The following is a 15,453-nucleotide window of genomic DNA, read 5'->3' as shown; positions in this document are numbered from 1 at the left end:
TTTGACCCCTCATGTCTATATCCACTCTTTGAGTGAGCTGTTCACCTTGGATCATTCCTCTACCTTAGCTATGTGCATTCTTCCTTTTAAAATAACAATCCATGTCCCACTTAAATCCCTTGATTGACTTCCTGCATGACAATCTCAGACCGTGCATTCCACATCCTGACCACTTGCTGCATGACAAAGATTTTCCCTGCTACCAGTCTCTTCTGCAAACTGCATGAAATCAAAGCCTTCTTGCTCTTAATCCTTCCACCAGTAGGATTTTTATGTTTCCTTTATCTGCTCTGTCCAGACTCCTCATGGGTTTAAAAACCTCCAAAAATCTTCTCTTAAACTTCTCTTCTAAAAAGGAAAACTTTCAACTTTTTCAATTCATTCAGGTGACTGATGATGCCCATCTCTAGGACCATTTTCATGCAATTTCTGCACATTTTTAATGCCTGTACGTTTTTGCTAATTTATGAAGCCAAGATCTGAGTGCAATACTCGAATTGAGGCTGAGTCAGTATTCTTTGCAATTCAAACTGATTTCTTTGCTTTTGTGCTCTGTGTATTAATAAAGCCAACGGTACCATATAACTTATTAACGTTACTTTCAATGTGGCTTTCTTACCTTTAATAATTTATGATATTAAATAATCATGCCTTATATTGAAAAGGATGTTATTTCATGTGAGGTTGACACCATTGTTAGATTTTTAAATGACTTAACATCAGCATTTCAGTGACGTTAACATCAACTTTTGAGATGACAGACCGTTTGCTTAACTGTGCCTTACAAACTTCAAAGTCATGAAAAAGAGAGTCAAGTTGTCTAGCAGAATCAATGAAAGACAACCGCCTTAGAGAAACCGAGAATTACATCATCTTCTGAACCATTTAGAAAACATCTAACCAATCACTTATGCATTCAATTGGGATTGGAATAAGCAAATGTGCAAACACCAGGCAATGGTTTGGCTGAAAAGGGAATACTGCTTGTCATAATCTAATTGTGTCTAAACTACAGACTTGGAATCAACATGTCATGACTATATTTGGGTAACTAGTCAGTTAATGAGAGGATATTATGTGATGAGCCAACTAATGCTAATGTATGTTTTAAGAAATTGCTTTTGTCCCAGGTCAGAGATCAGAAGACGAGGTTTTGTGGAAGGGCGAAGAACCAGAATGGGGCTAATCTTTCTCTCACTGTATCCATCCTGCAAGTGTGAGCCTTCCCTATTGATTAACCAACATGTCATAATGTTATAGACGTTTACAGCATGGAAACAGACCCTTCAGCCCAACTTGTTCATGCCGTCCAGTTTTCACAACTGGTCTAGTCCCATTTGCCTGTGTTTGATCCGTATCCCTCAATACCTATCCCATTCATGTACCTGCCCAAATGTTTCTTCAATGACAGGATTATTTTCACCTCCATTACCACCTCTGGTAGCCCATTCCAGATATTCACCACCGTCTGTGTGAAAGAAATTGCCCCTGTGGACCCTTTTGCATCTCTTGCCTTCCACCTTAAACTTCTAGTTAGACTCCTCTATATGGGGAAAAGCTATTGGATATCTACCTTATCTGTAGTTAGAGTTAAAAAAAAACTGCAGGCATTGGAATCCAAGAAAAACAAGCAGGCGACTGGAAGAACACAACAAGCCAGGCAAGATCAGGAGGTGGAGAAGCCAATGCTTCAGGTATTATCCATCTTCAGGATTGAGGGTGGGTGAAGGGGAGTTGCAGATAAAAGGGACAGGTGGGGGGTTGGGGGAGGGGGAGGGATTGGTGAATGCAGGTTTGCCTTTATCTGCAGCTCCTTTTACACCCACCCCCAGTCCTGAAGAAAGGTTACACCCAAAATGTTGACTTCTCCACCTCCTGATGCTGCAAATATGTTGCTGGAAAAGCTCAGCAGGTCTGGCAGCATCCAAGGAGCAGGTGAATCGAAGTTTCGGGCATGAGCCCATCTTCAGGAATGAGGAAAGTGTGCCAAGCGGGCTAAGATAAAAGGTAGGGAGGAGGGACGTTGGAAATGCGAGAGATGGAAGGAGGTTAAGGTGAGGGTGATAGGCCGGAGTGGGGGTGGGGGCGGAGAGCCAGGTAATGAAAAGTCTGGATATCAAACCTACAGCTCAGTGAGCAAACCTACACCGTAAACCTTATTGAGTTCTTTGAGAAGGTGACCAAACAGGTAGATGAGAGTAAACCAGTTAATATGGTGAATACGGATTTCAGCAAGGCGTTCGATAAGGTTCCCCACAGTAGGCTATTGTACAAAATGCGGAGGAATGGGATTGTGAGAGATATAGCAGTTTGAATCAGTAATTGGTTTGCTGAAAGGACAGAGGTTGGTGGTTGATGGGAAATGTTCTTCCTGGAGTCCAGTTACTAGTGGTGTACTGCAAGGGTCAGTGTTGGATCCACTGCTGTTCGTCATTTTTATAAATGACCTGGATGAGGGCGTAGAAGGGTGGGTTAGTAAATTTGCAAACGACACGAAGGTCGGTGGAGTTGTGGATAGTGACGAAGGAGGTTGTAGGTTACAGAGAGACATAGATAAGCTGTAGAGCTGGGGTGAGAGGTGGCAAATGGAGTTTAATGCGGACAAGTGTGAGGTGATTCACTTTGGCCAGAGTAACCGGAATGAAAAGTACTGGGCTAATAATAAGATTCTTGGTAGTGTAGATGAGCAGAGAGATCTCAGTGTTCAGGTACACAGATCCTTCAAAGTTGCTAGCCAGTCAGGTTGACAGGGTTGTTAAGAAGGCATACAGTATTTTAGCTTTTATTAATAGAGGGATCGAGTTCCGGAACCATGAGGTTATGCTACAGCTGTATAAAACGCTGGTGCGGCCGCACTTGGAGTATTGTATACAGTTCTGGTCACCGCATTATAAGAAGGATGTGGAAGTTTTGGAGAGGGTATAGAGGAGATTTACTAGGATGTTGCCTGGTATGAAGGGAAGGACTTACGAGGAAAGGCTGAGGGACTTGAGGCTGTTTTCGTTAGAGAGAAGAAGGTTGACAGGTGACTTACTAGAGACATACAAGATAATCAGAGGGTTAGATAGGGTGGACAGGGAGAGCCTCGTGATGGCGAGCACGAGGGGGCATATCTTTAAATTGAGTGGTGATAGATGTAGGACAGATGTCAGAGGTAGTTTCTTTACTTAGAAAGTAGTAAGGGTATAGAATGCTTTACCTGCAACGGTAGTAGATTCGCCAACTTTAAGTACGTTTAAGTCGTCATTGGACAAGCATATGGACATACATGGAATAGTGTAGGTTAGATGGGCTTCAGATTGGTATGACAGGTCAGTGCAATATCGAGGGCCAAAGGGCCTGTACTGCACTGTAATGTTCTATAACTCCATAAGGAAAGCTAAATCATCATTGACATCTTCAAACCATCTGATGCAGAATCCAGGAATAACCACAAGCTGAGTCTGAAACTATCCAAGGGTTCAATCAATGAAACCCACATATAACTGACTTTTTTGAATGTTAAAAATTACTTGATCTATGCTCCCACTTGTAATTTACTTTTATGTGTATGTGTGAAATGCTGAGTGCATGTTTGTGAGAGAGTTGCAGCAGATGAACATTTTTTTATTTAGATCACATGTCAAGTACAATTCACATTACTCTCATTTCTTTTAAAGAGACTTACATGAATTCCTACCTGTGCATGTCTTTATACAGACAGAACACTGAATTGGCAAGGTTATTTAAATTAAACGCTGTTGTGGACAAAACAGGACTGGAGAAGAGGTGAACCATTCTACTCTTTCTCAGCTGATAATAAAACGTGTACATAATCATTCAGGTCACTTTGCTTCTTCACCCCCTTTCGAATTGTACCATTTGTTATATACTACTTTACCATGTTCCTCTGACAAAATGGATGACTTCACTGCTCTGCATTAAATTTCATCTGCCACTTGTCCCGCCTTTCCACCAAGCTTTCTCCTTTTGAAATTATATACCATCTACCTTCTAAACAGTTTACAATGCTTTCAGGTTTTGAATCTTTCACAATATCTGAAATTGGGCTTTGTGCACTCCACTGTCAGGAGTATATTTCAAGGAAGAGTAAGCGTCTGAACACTGATTGCTGGGGAACTCTTTGCAAACCTCCTTATGGTCTAAAAAAACATCTATCAGCCATTACACTGTTTCCTGACACTCAATCAATTTTGTATCCATGCTGCTACTATCACTTTGACTGCATGAGCTTTAACTTTGTCCAAACAATGCAATGTGAAAGTTTATTAGATGTGTTTGGAAGTCTGTATGCGCTGCATAGGACTGATCAGCTGTGATCTTATTGAATAACAGGGCAGGCTTGAGGAGACAAATAGCCTACTACTGCTCTTAAACCTTATATTCCAACATCAACATTACTGTCAACAAAAAAATTGGCAAGTTAGTTCAACATGAATTTCTCTTAAATTCCAACTGGTTTTCCTTAATAAATCCACATTTGCCCAAATTATTATTAATTTTATCTTCGGTCCAACCCATCCATGCCGACCAGTTATCCCAAACCAATCTATTCCCACCTGGCAGCACCCAGCCCATATCCCTCCAAACCTTTCCTATTCATATACCCATCCAGATGCCTTTTAAATGTTGCGATTGTACCAGCCTCCACCACGTCCTCTAGCAGCTCATTCCATACATGTACCACCCTCTGCGTGAAAAGTTGCCCCTTAGGTCTCTTTTATATCTTTCTCTCTCACCCTAACCCTATGCCCTCTAGTTCTGGACTCTCCCACCCCAGGGAAAAGAATTTGTCTATTTATCCTATCCATGCCCCTCATGATTTTATCAACCTCTTTAAGGTCACCCCTCAGCCTCCGATGCTCCAGGGAAAACAGCCCAGCCTGTTCAGCCTCTCCCTATAGCTCAAATCCTCCAACCCTGACAACAATCTTGTAAGTCATTTCTGAACCCTTTCAAGTTTCACAACATCTTTCCGATAGGAAGGAGATCAGTAGTGCATGCAATATTCCAACAGTGGCCTAACCAATGTCCTGTACAGCTACAACATGACTTCCCAACTCCTGTACTCAATACTATGACCAATGAAGAAAGCATTTAAAAATGCCTTCTTCACTGTCCTATCTATCTGCGACTCCACTTTCAAGGAGCTATGAACTTGCACTCCAAGGTGTACTTCTTCATCAACACTCCACAGGACCGTACCATAAAGTGTACAAGTCCTGCTAAAATTTGCTTTCCCAAAATGCAGCACCTCACATTTATCTAAATTAAACTCCACCTGCCACTTCTCAGCCCATTTGCCCATCTGATCAAGATCATGTTGTAATCTGAAGTAACCTCTTTGCTGTCCACTACACCTCCAATTTTGATGTCATCTGCAAACTCACTAACTGTACCTCTTACGCTTGCTTCCAAATCATTTATATAAATGATGAAAAATAGTGGACCCAGCACTGATCCTTGTGGCACTCCATTGGTCACAGGCCTCCAGTCTGAAAAACAACCCTCCACCACCACCCTCTGTCTTCTGCCTTTGAGCCAGCTCTGTATCCAAATGGCTAGTTTTCTCTATATTCCATGAGATCTAATCTTGCTGACCAGTCTCCCATGGGGAACCTTGTTGAACGCCTTACTAAGTCCATATAGATCACGTCCACCACTCTGCCCTCATCAATGTTCTTTGTTACTTCTTCAAAAACTCAATCAAGTTTGTGAGACATGATTTCCCACGCATAAAGCCATGTTGACTGTCCCTAATCAGTCCTTGCCTTTCCAAATACATGTACACCCTGTCCGTCAGGATTCCCTCCAACAACTTGCCCACCACCGACATCAGGCTCACTATTCTATAGTTCCCTGGCTTGTCCTTATCACCTTTCTTAAAGAGTAACACCAGGTTAGCCAACCTCCAGTATTCTGGTACCTTACCTGTGACTATCGATGATACAAATATCACAGTAAGAGGCCCAGCATTCACTTCCTTGTCTTCCCACAGAGTTCTCGGGTACACCTGCTCAGGACCTGGGGAATTTTTCACCTTTATCTGTTTCATGACATCCAGCACTTCCTCCTCTGTAATCTGTACATTTTACAAGATGTCACCATCTATTTCCCTACATTCTATATCTTCTATGTCCTTTTCCACGGTAAATACTGATGCAGAATACCGTTTAGTATCTACCCCATCTCCTGTGGCTCCACACAAAAGCCGCCTTGCTAATCTTTGAGGGGACTTTTCACTCCCTAGTTACCCTTTTGTCCTTAATGTATTTGTAAAAACCCTTTGGATTCTCCTTAACTCTATTTGCCAAAGTTATCTCATGTCCCCTTTTTTCCCTCCTGTTTCTCTCTTAAGTATACTCCTACTTCCTTTATACCCTTCTAAGAATTCACTTGATCTATCCTGTCTGTACCTGACATATGCTTCCTTCTTTTACTTAACCAAAACCTCAATTTCTTTAGTCATCCAGCAATCCCCATACCTACCAGCCTTTCCTTTCACCCTGACAGGAATATACTTTCTCTGGACTCTCGTTATCTTCATTTCTGAAGGCTTCCTACTTTTCAGCTACTCTCACTTCCGTCCATTTTCTTGGATGTGTCACATCTGGTATTGGCAATCAGACAGCCTATCCAAAACTCCATCTTGCTCAGTTTTAAACCCTTCAAGTATCTGAACTACCTTCTCTTTCACGATGACCTCCCCAGCATCTTTTCCCTTGTTACCATAAGACCATTTGTAACATTTGCTCCATTTGTAACTCCCCTTTTTTGTCCTTAATCTGTTCCACGCTTCCTTTTACTGTTTATATTATATTCATTTACCTTCTTTATTAGCTGTCAGTCTATATTCAAGTTCTCTCTTTGCTTCCATTCAATGTATTGCACTTCCCTTTTGGACCTTCTATAGTCAGTATACTTCTCTGTTATATTATCTGTGTGACAGCTGAATTAAGCACACTCTCTCTTTTCAAAGTTAAAAATCACACAATACCAGGTTATAGTCCAACAGGTTTAATTGGAAGTACACTAGCTTTCATCAGGTGAAGGAGCGGTGCTCCGAAAGCTTCCCATTAAACATGTTGGACTATAACCTGGTGTTGTGCGATTTTTAACTTTATACACCCCAATCCAACATTGGCATCTCCAAAACCATCTCTCTTTTCATCTTTGTCTCTTTTGTTATTCAAGAAGTTCTGGGTTAATTCATTGTGCCTTTTCACTTGATAGGGTAATACTTTGTCTGTTCCTGAAATATTTGTGCTAATCTTTAGATCTAGCCCAGGTTCATTCTGACTGTAATGAAACTGGCTTTCCCTCATTTATTTATTCTTAGTCTGAATAGTTCTTTGTCCTTTTACATAACCAAACTAAACCATATTGGATATTGATCACTGTCCCCTAAAAGTTCTCCTACCGACACTTGATCCACTTGACCCATCTCATTCCTAAGAATCAGGTCTAGTAGTGTATTCTCTCTGAATAATATGGAGATGCTAGTGTTGGACTGGGGTGTACAAAGTTAAAAATCATACAACACCAGGTTATAGTCCAACAGGTTTAATTAGAAGCACTAGCTTTCGGAGTGCTGTTCCTTCATCAGGTGATTGTGGAGGACACAATTGTAAGACACAGAATTTATAGCAAAAGTTGACAGTGTGATGGAACTGAAATTATACATTGAAAAATACCTTGATTGTTTGCTAAGTCTCTCATCTGTTTGAATGACCATGAGCGTTTTACTTCTTTCATATGGAAATCACAAAACATTCTCAGGTTACTGAGAAGTTACATTCTCAGGTTAACTGTAACAATTGGTGTCAGCACAGATAAGATGTTGAAGGTGTTAGCCCCCTGTGTTCCCTGTCTGTGCCATAATGTTTAGACTGATTCTAACCTAAAAAATGAGTTAACAGACTCTTACATGGATTCATGCAGCTTTTGAGCAAAGTACAATGTAACTCTGCAAGTACACATTGTGTGTGTGTGTGTGTGTGTCTGTCTGTCTGTGGTGGGGAATTGTGAGTGTCTGTGACAGACAGTGTATGTGTGTGTTTGTGTGAGTGTGTGTGTATATATGTGTCCGTGTGTGCAAAGGGGTCTAGGTCTGTGAGAGGGTGCATGTATGAGTGCCAAAGAACACAGGGGCTAACACCTTCAACACCTTGGTAAAAAACAATGACTGCAGATGCTGAAAACCAGATTCTGGATTAGTGGTGCTGGAAGAGCACAGCAGTTCAGGCAGCATCCGAGGAGCAGTAAAATTGACGTTTCGGGCAAAAGCCCTTCATCAGGAATAAAAGCAGAGAGCCTGAAGCATGGAGAGATAAGCTAGAGGAGGGTGGGGTTGGAGAAAGTAGCATAGAGTACAATAGGTGAGTGGGGGAGGGGATGAAGGTGATAGGTTGGGGGCGGGGGGAGGGTGGAGTGGATAGGTGGAAAAGAAGATAGGCAGGTAGGACAAGTCATGGGGACAGTGCTGAGCTGCAAGTTTGGAACTAGGGTGAGGTGGAGGAAGGGGAAATGAGAAAACTGGTGAAGTCCACATTGATGCCCTAGGGTTGAAGTATTCCAAGGCGGAAGTTGACACGATCTTCCTCCAGGCGTCTGGTCGTGAGGGAATGGTGGTGAAGGAGGCCCAGGACCTCCATGTCCTCGGCAGAGTGGGAGGGGGAGTTGAAATGTTGGGCCAGAGGGCAGTGTGGTTGATTGGTGCAGGTCTGGGCTAACACTAATTGTTACAGTTAACCTGAGAATGTAACTTTTAAAAAAAGTTTTGTGATTTACATATGAAAGAAGTGAAACTCTCATGGCCAATCAAAAGAGACTTAGCAAACAATCAAGGTATTTTTCAATGTATAGTTTCAGTTATATCACACTGTCAACTTTTGCTATAAATTCTGTGTCTTACAATTGTGTCCTCCACAACCACCTGATGAAGGAGCGGTGCTCCGAAAGCTAGTGCTTCCAATTAAACCTATTGGACTATAACCTGGTGTTGTGTGATTCTTAACTCCTCTCTGAATGGACTGCAGATAAACTGCTGTAGAGAAGTTTTCTGAACACACTCTAGAAACCCGTGCCCCTCTTTATCCTTTACTCTATTTTGACTCTGATCTATATTTGGATAATCCAAGTCTCCCATGATAATCCCTGATTCCACAATAGTTCCAAATACAACAAACTCTTGATCATCCTCTGTTAATCCTCCTGAAGTGCCTCAGTTACCTTGTCACACCTCCCAATCATATCTAACACAGAGGAAATTGTTTAAGGTTGTTAGAGATTAGTCATTTCAGTCACAGAACATTGCTGTGGGAGCTTATCACGTAGGTCTCCCATCTCAACAGTGTTTTGGCTATTTGATCATGATCTTTCCCTCATCATTGTATCAAATGATTATTGATAATTGCACATTGCTCACTTTACTATTTATAACTCATCAGATAATGAATAACTCATGTTCACATATAACAGGATTGCAGCTACATCAGACTTAGGTTGATAAGGGACAAGTATCAAGCAATGACCATTTCCAAGAGAAAATAACTATCTTTCCTTGACATTCAATTGCTTAACTAATTTCTACATCAACAAACCCTAGAGATTACTCCTGACCAGAAACTTAACTGTATCAGCAATATAAATCCTGTGGCTACAAGAGCAAGTCAGAGGCTGGGAATTTTGCAGTAACTCGCCTCCTGACTCTCCAAAGCTTGTTCACCGTCTACAAGGTACAAGAAACAAGAATGTGATTGAGTTGTCTCCATTTTTTTGGATGAGTGCAACTCTAACATCATTCAAGAAGTTCAACACCATTTGGGACAAAGCTGCTTATTTGATTAGCACTCCATCCAATACCTTAAATATTCACTCCCTGTGCCATTATGCATTATGTCTGCAGTGCATGCCACTTTCAAAGTGCATTGCAGTAACTCACCAAAGATCCTTCAACTGCACCTTCCAAACTTTCAACCTTTACTGCCAAACAGAATAAAGACAAATACTCAGGGAATACAACCATCAGCTATTTCCCCCAAGCAAAACACTATCCTGTCTTGGAATTATATCAGCATTACCTCAGTAACACAGCTTGCTTTATATTAACACTATGATTGTACCTAATGCACTATGGGCTGTAGTGAATGATTTTAAAAAGCCATCATTGTCAAACTTTCTTCCAATTGGCATAATCCAATCACTTTTCCATCCTCCAAATCATGTAATGCACTCCTAAACAATACTCTCCCAATCACTTCTCTCCATCACTACTCCCAGCCACCACTATATCACTTTCCCCTCTCCTGATCTCCCCCACCTTGCATACATTGTCATTATGGAAATCCTAATCTTCTCTTAAGTAAAGTCACTTAAGGCAACTTAAAACCAATGTCTTCTGGTTATTGATCCATTCTGTGACTTGGAAAGGCTTGGCCAGGATTCAAAAATTATCATTCAATGTATGTCCCAAAATGGGAAATGACCCCTGGAACAAATTCATTTTGATCTGTTCTGGCAGGCTAACAGTACTCCTTGCTTTTCTTTCAGTCCAGTTAACTGACTCCTGCAGTTGGTGTTGAAAACTGTAAATCGCATTAAAGGATCATACATGGTGCAAAAAGTAAGTTTTTTACTGATGGTCACAAGGAAAATTATTGCTCATGCTATATTCAAATTATATTTTCAAAATCATAACAATTGAAGCTTATGGTGCAATAGTTTGGTCTTTTCAGAGGATTTTCTTGAATCATTCTGTTTAAAGTTTCTTTTTTAAAAAATGATCTGATGAAGATTTGTGTAATTTTGTCTGAACCAAAGGCTGAAAACATAGCCTTTATGAAAGTATTCATAAAAGTATTTGCCCTGACATGACTTCATTCTTCATTCATGTTTTGCCAACATGCTATGACAGTTAAATGCTACTCTGGAGAGAAAAGAAACCCCTTTTTTAAAGGAATATTTTTCTTGTTGCATTTCTTTAATTAAAACAAATCCAGGAGTGTCAAAATCTTTGGAATATCCAGAGCAATGGGAGATATTGTTTGAAATCAAATATACACTTTAAGAAAAATGTATTTAAACAAATAAAGTAATTGATTTGCATTAGTGGAATATTATAGCATATCATGCTGGTATTACTTGGAACTTTGAGCTTTCATATTATTTGTTGATTATACTATTATTCACACCCCACTCAGTTCCAACTCTCTGGTGTTTTAATGGTAAACTGAATCTTGGTTACAGGATAGTTTTGTTGCATGTATTTATTTCAAGAGAAATGAGATACTGTAAAACTAATGGAATAAATATATTTTCATTCTGTCACTCTGGAATAAATACAATTTCTAGTCATCAAAGTCAAAGGCAGAATAACAAGAGTACCAAGAATATCTAATCTAAAAGAATAACCAAACCAGATTGTTAAAATGTTTTAATGTTGAAAGAAATAAAACCAAAGATCTCACCTCTCGGTCAAGTCCAGCAGCTACAGTAACAATATCCCCATTCTCACTGTTGATGGTGAACATATTTGGTGATGGGCTGATTGGAGACTGGGACAAGATTCGATATCTCACCATACCATTGGCTGTAGTTGGGTCATCAGCATCATTGGCAGTTACTGTCATGACGTACGAACCTAACAATAAAGAGTACATGAGTGCCTGTAATATTTTCCCATATTCATTACAAATTAAAATTTTTAATCAACTGCATTAATCATGAAGCATTTAAAATTTTACAAGATCCCAGAAAATGCGTGCTAAATTGTTGATTACATTATTTAATTTAGCCATGTTCTCGGTGAATTTTGCACTGTATAAAATCTACAGATTAATTTTATTTGTTGCTAACTGCGATATCAGACCTGAGGTTTCAACCTACTCTGCTACGAAATCAGTTAAAACAAACAATAATTTCAAAAGATTAATGGGTAGTAACTGCACAAAACTAGTTGGAGGATAAATACTCCCTTCTGTATTACAGGAAGTCTCCAGGTGGCATTGACCACAGATTTGATCTAAAAATTCATCTCTCTCCAATGTGCTTTATACAGCCACTAAAATCACAATGGAAGTCACATTTATGAAATGTTTCAGGTCTATAGTCAAATAGAAAAACATTCTAATCACGTGTTACGTAGAGTAGAATCTAAGGAAAGCTGTGCAGTGCATTTGTTTCATATACCAGTATCGAAAACCTAGAAGCTGCTTATACCTGTTTTAAGCTCACAATGCTATTGTCTGAGGGCAAATAGATTACTGTGTGAATCACTTTCTTTGGGTGTGCAACAAAAGCAGTATCCAGTAACCTCCATGATGGAATGGGGACAGAGAACAGATTAAAGTCAAGGTTTGAGACTGTACCACAACCATTTATACTGATATCATTCAGGCACATTTTTAAAAATCCAAACAGCATTCTCATCGTACAGGATTCAATTGAGGATTAGTGGCCACTGGTCAAATCCCTAATAGAGTTCCATCCTGAAGAAGCTTAATTTGATTAAGGAAAGTATTAGTGGATGTCATCCGCGACTCAGTTGACCACCCATAAATGGAACAGCATTGTGCACAATACTGACTACACTTCAAAAATAATACATGGATTTTAAATCACTTCTGGACATCCTGAAGCCATGAAAGATGCTATTTAAAACCATGGTTGGGATTTTCTCAGTTTTTTGCAGATCAAGTCTAAGCTGGTTATTGAGATAAGAAAGCCTACCGGATTTTCTAGCAATCAGCAGGTAATTGGCTACTGGTGGGCTTTTTTGCCAGAATTCCAGACCATGGAGCTGGAAGTCCTATCAAGGTGGAGTGACTGGCAAATCGAAGGTCAGCAGCTCCAGAACTCTGCAATGACAGAGCAGAGGACCTGGCTGTTGCAGTTCTACCTCGTGGTCTCCCAGATGGTGAATCACTGACAAGAAAGGCAGGTCCTGTTTAGGAGACATTCTGAGGTTGCAGCTGATGGGTTAGGATGGCATACGGGTCAAAAATGAGAGCCAGGCTGTGGTTGTTGGCAGCTATCCCCTGACCTTAGTCTTCAACAAGCTGGTAAAAGATTGAAGGAAACTCAACATCCCTGCCCAAATCACTCATACTGATATCCCTTCCACATTGTTTTACCAGTTGGCTATGTCAACATTTTCTTGTTTCCCTTGGAGTTGAAATCATTCAACAATAGGAGGATGAGGACATTAAGTGGTCATCACATGAATATTTTAGGCTCATAAATGGTGACAGTGCAGGAAAGCCAAGCTTTGGTTCCTGTCTAGAAATTAATACCTGTTGTGATGGGAAGATAGCAGGAACCTCACTGATGCTAACATGCCAATTGGCTTCTCAACCTTACACCTTGCTCACCCACTCCTTTTTATCAAGATTTCAACTCTTTTTTTATATACAGTATGTTAAAAACAACTAATCTGGACTTTATCAAGCCCTAGCCTAATTGAATTACAAAACTATAATGCATTCCATGTTTGCTTCACTAATCTATCATTAGTTCTGCACACCACAATTTGAACACAAGATTAAATGAGACAAGATGACTAAATAAAGACTATTGACTGAATCAACGGAATAAAATAAAAGACAATTGCATCAAATAATCACAGTATTTTATTTCTTCCAATACAATAATATGAAATCATTTGATCCATATTCCCCATTGCTCACATATATACACTGCTTCAGCAGTGCAAGTGGATGTCAGAGTTTGAATTGGTCTACAAAATTATTACTAATGTTTATTAAAAACCTGAACTTCAACCCTGTTACTTCATATAAATCAGTACAAAAATACAACTCTATGCCCTAAAGTATTAATTTCACAGCCCTTTAAATCACTATTCAATTATGAAACTAATTCAAGTTATAATTGGCTTTCCACTCAAATCAGTGAGGCCAAAAATTTAAACCTTTTAATTTTCAAATGAATTTTAAGTACCAAGTTGCATCAGTGCATTAGCCCATGTTATTATTTCCTTGGGAGGATATGTTATAGATACCACACTAGTTATTCACTATTTGAGTAATGGAATAGGGTGGTGATAAACTACTAAAAAGAAATGTCCTGGTTAATCTCCAGCTAATATGTCTTCAAAATATAAGCTCTCCTGGCAAAGTATTCATCAATCCACAGAAATAAGTAACATTAAACTGACAAATTCTTATTTCTGATCATAATATCACAGCCATTCTCCTTTTCTTTGACTTTGCCAGTTGTTTGTCTGTAATTGTGAAGACACATGAACTGGGATTACATCTATCCCAATCAAAGATATTGGTTAGCTTTTCTGTGTGTGAATTAGATTGAACAGCAAGAAAGAGGAAACACTGAAAAATGAAAATATTTTTGCACAAATTTGTGCAGCACTCTTCGAGGCATTGTTACACTGTTTCCATATCATATTAGTTCCTAAAAGTCCCAAATATGTTTCACAGGAAAGAAAATTACATTATTTTAATTAGTATAGAGATTTGTCAAGTTCTTATCTTGCACTGAGATAATTTATTAATTAGATTGAGTTTTACAATATGATTTAATATTTCAAATAACTCTGTAATGCTGAAAGACACATACTTTAATGGAAACTGATGTTTTCCTTAAAAAAAATAAACAATTTGCTTTCAAATATTTGCTTTTGTCTCCCAGGTCTAACAACCAGCTCTCAGACCTCTGCTGTTGTTTCTCAGCACACAATTATTAATAGGTGAACAGGATGTAACAAAGGTGAACTTTCCATTGTCTTGCCTCTGTCCCAGTTGAATACATTCCACTGAGTACCTTCCATTGATGACACAATTGAAAGTGGGAGCTCTCTTTGCTGCACAGCAAGGATATGATATATTCAAAATGTATTGCTAATATCGTGTTGCTGATTTTTAAAAAATAATTTTTGTTCAATATCTAGATTTTAAGGAAACAAATTTAAAGCTTAAGCCTTAAGTTTTTTTTTGTGTACATATAAATCAGGACCAGGAGCTGGCCATTCAGCCCTTTGAATCTGTTCCACCATTACATAAGATAATGGCTGATCTGATTGTGGGTTAAATTTCACTATTTTTGCTACTCCCAATATACTGTTTCTATTGTCATTCAAGAATCTGCTCGTTTATGGTTTTAAAATATGCAGTGATCCTGCCTAATAAAGATAGTTACTAAGTCACATGGTACAATGCAATTATAAGCATCAAAATAAGTCTTTTATACTTTTAAAATAAGTGATTACTTTAAAATTAGGTGAACAAAGTGATTCTATTTTAAAAAAGACTTAAAAATAATAGATCAAAGTAACCCATGTTATTTGGATAATGGTTTCATTTCATAAATTGCAGAATTATATGCTATTCACTGTACTGTTAAGATTCCGTTATACTATATTTCCAATGACACTACTAGATTGCTATGTCAGTGACAGTGTCACTCTCAGATATACATTAT

The 15,453-nt window shown here is 39.1% G+C and overlaps 1 protein-coding gene across 2 annotated transcripts in view; it reads right to left on the bottom strand.

Annotated features, from left to right (window-relative positions):
- The window catches only part of LOC132822921 (cadherin-4-like), a 672,789-nt gene that overhangs the window by 110,505 nt on the left and 546,831 nt on the right, over positions 1-15,453 (bottom strand). For both annotated transcript variants that reach the window (XM_060836327.1, XM_060836328.1), the window contains one exon: positions 11,469-11,641. In XM_060836327.1, coding sequence (XP_060692310.1) covers positions 11,469-11,641 — 173 coding nt within the window. The remainder of the gene's footprint in view (positions 1-11,468; positions 11,642-15,453) is intronic.

The sequence above is a fragment of the Hemiscyllium ocellatum genome, chromosome 15, assembly GCF_020745735.1.
Source record: "Hemiscyllium ocellatum isolate sHemOce1 chromosome 15, sHemOce1.pat.X.cur, whole genome shotgun sequence".
NCBI classification, from domain to species: Eukaryota; Metazoa; Chordata; class Chondrichthyes; order Orectolobiformes; family Hemiscylliidae; genus Hemiscyllium; species Hemiscyllium ocellatum.
Note: the sequence above shows the minus strand (reverse complement) of the source record. Positions and strands in the feature narration are given on the sequence as shown.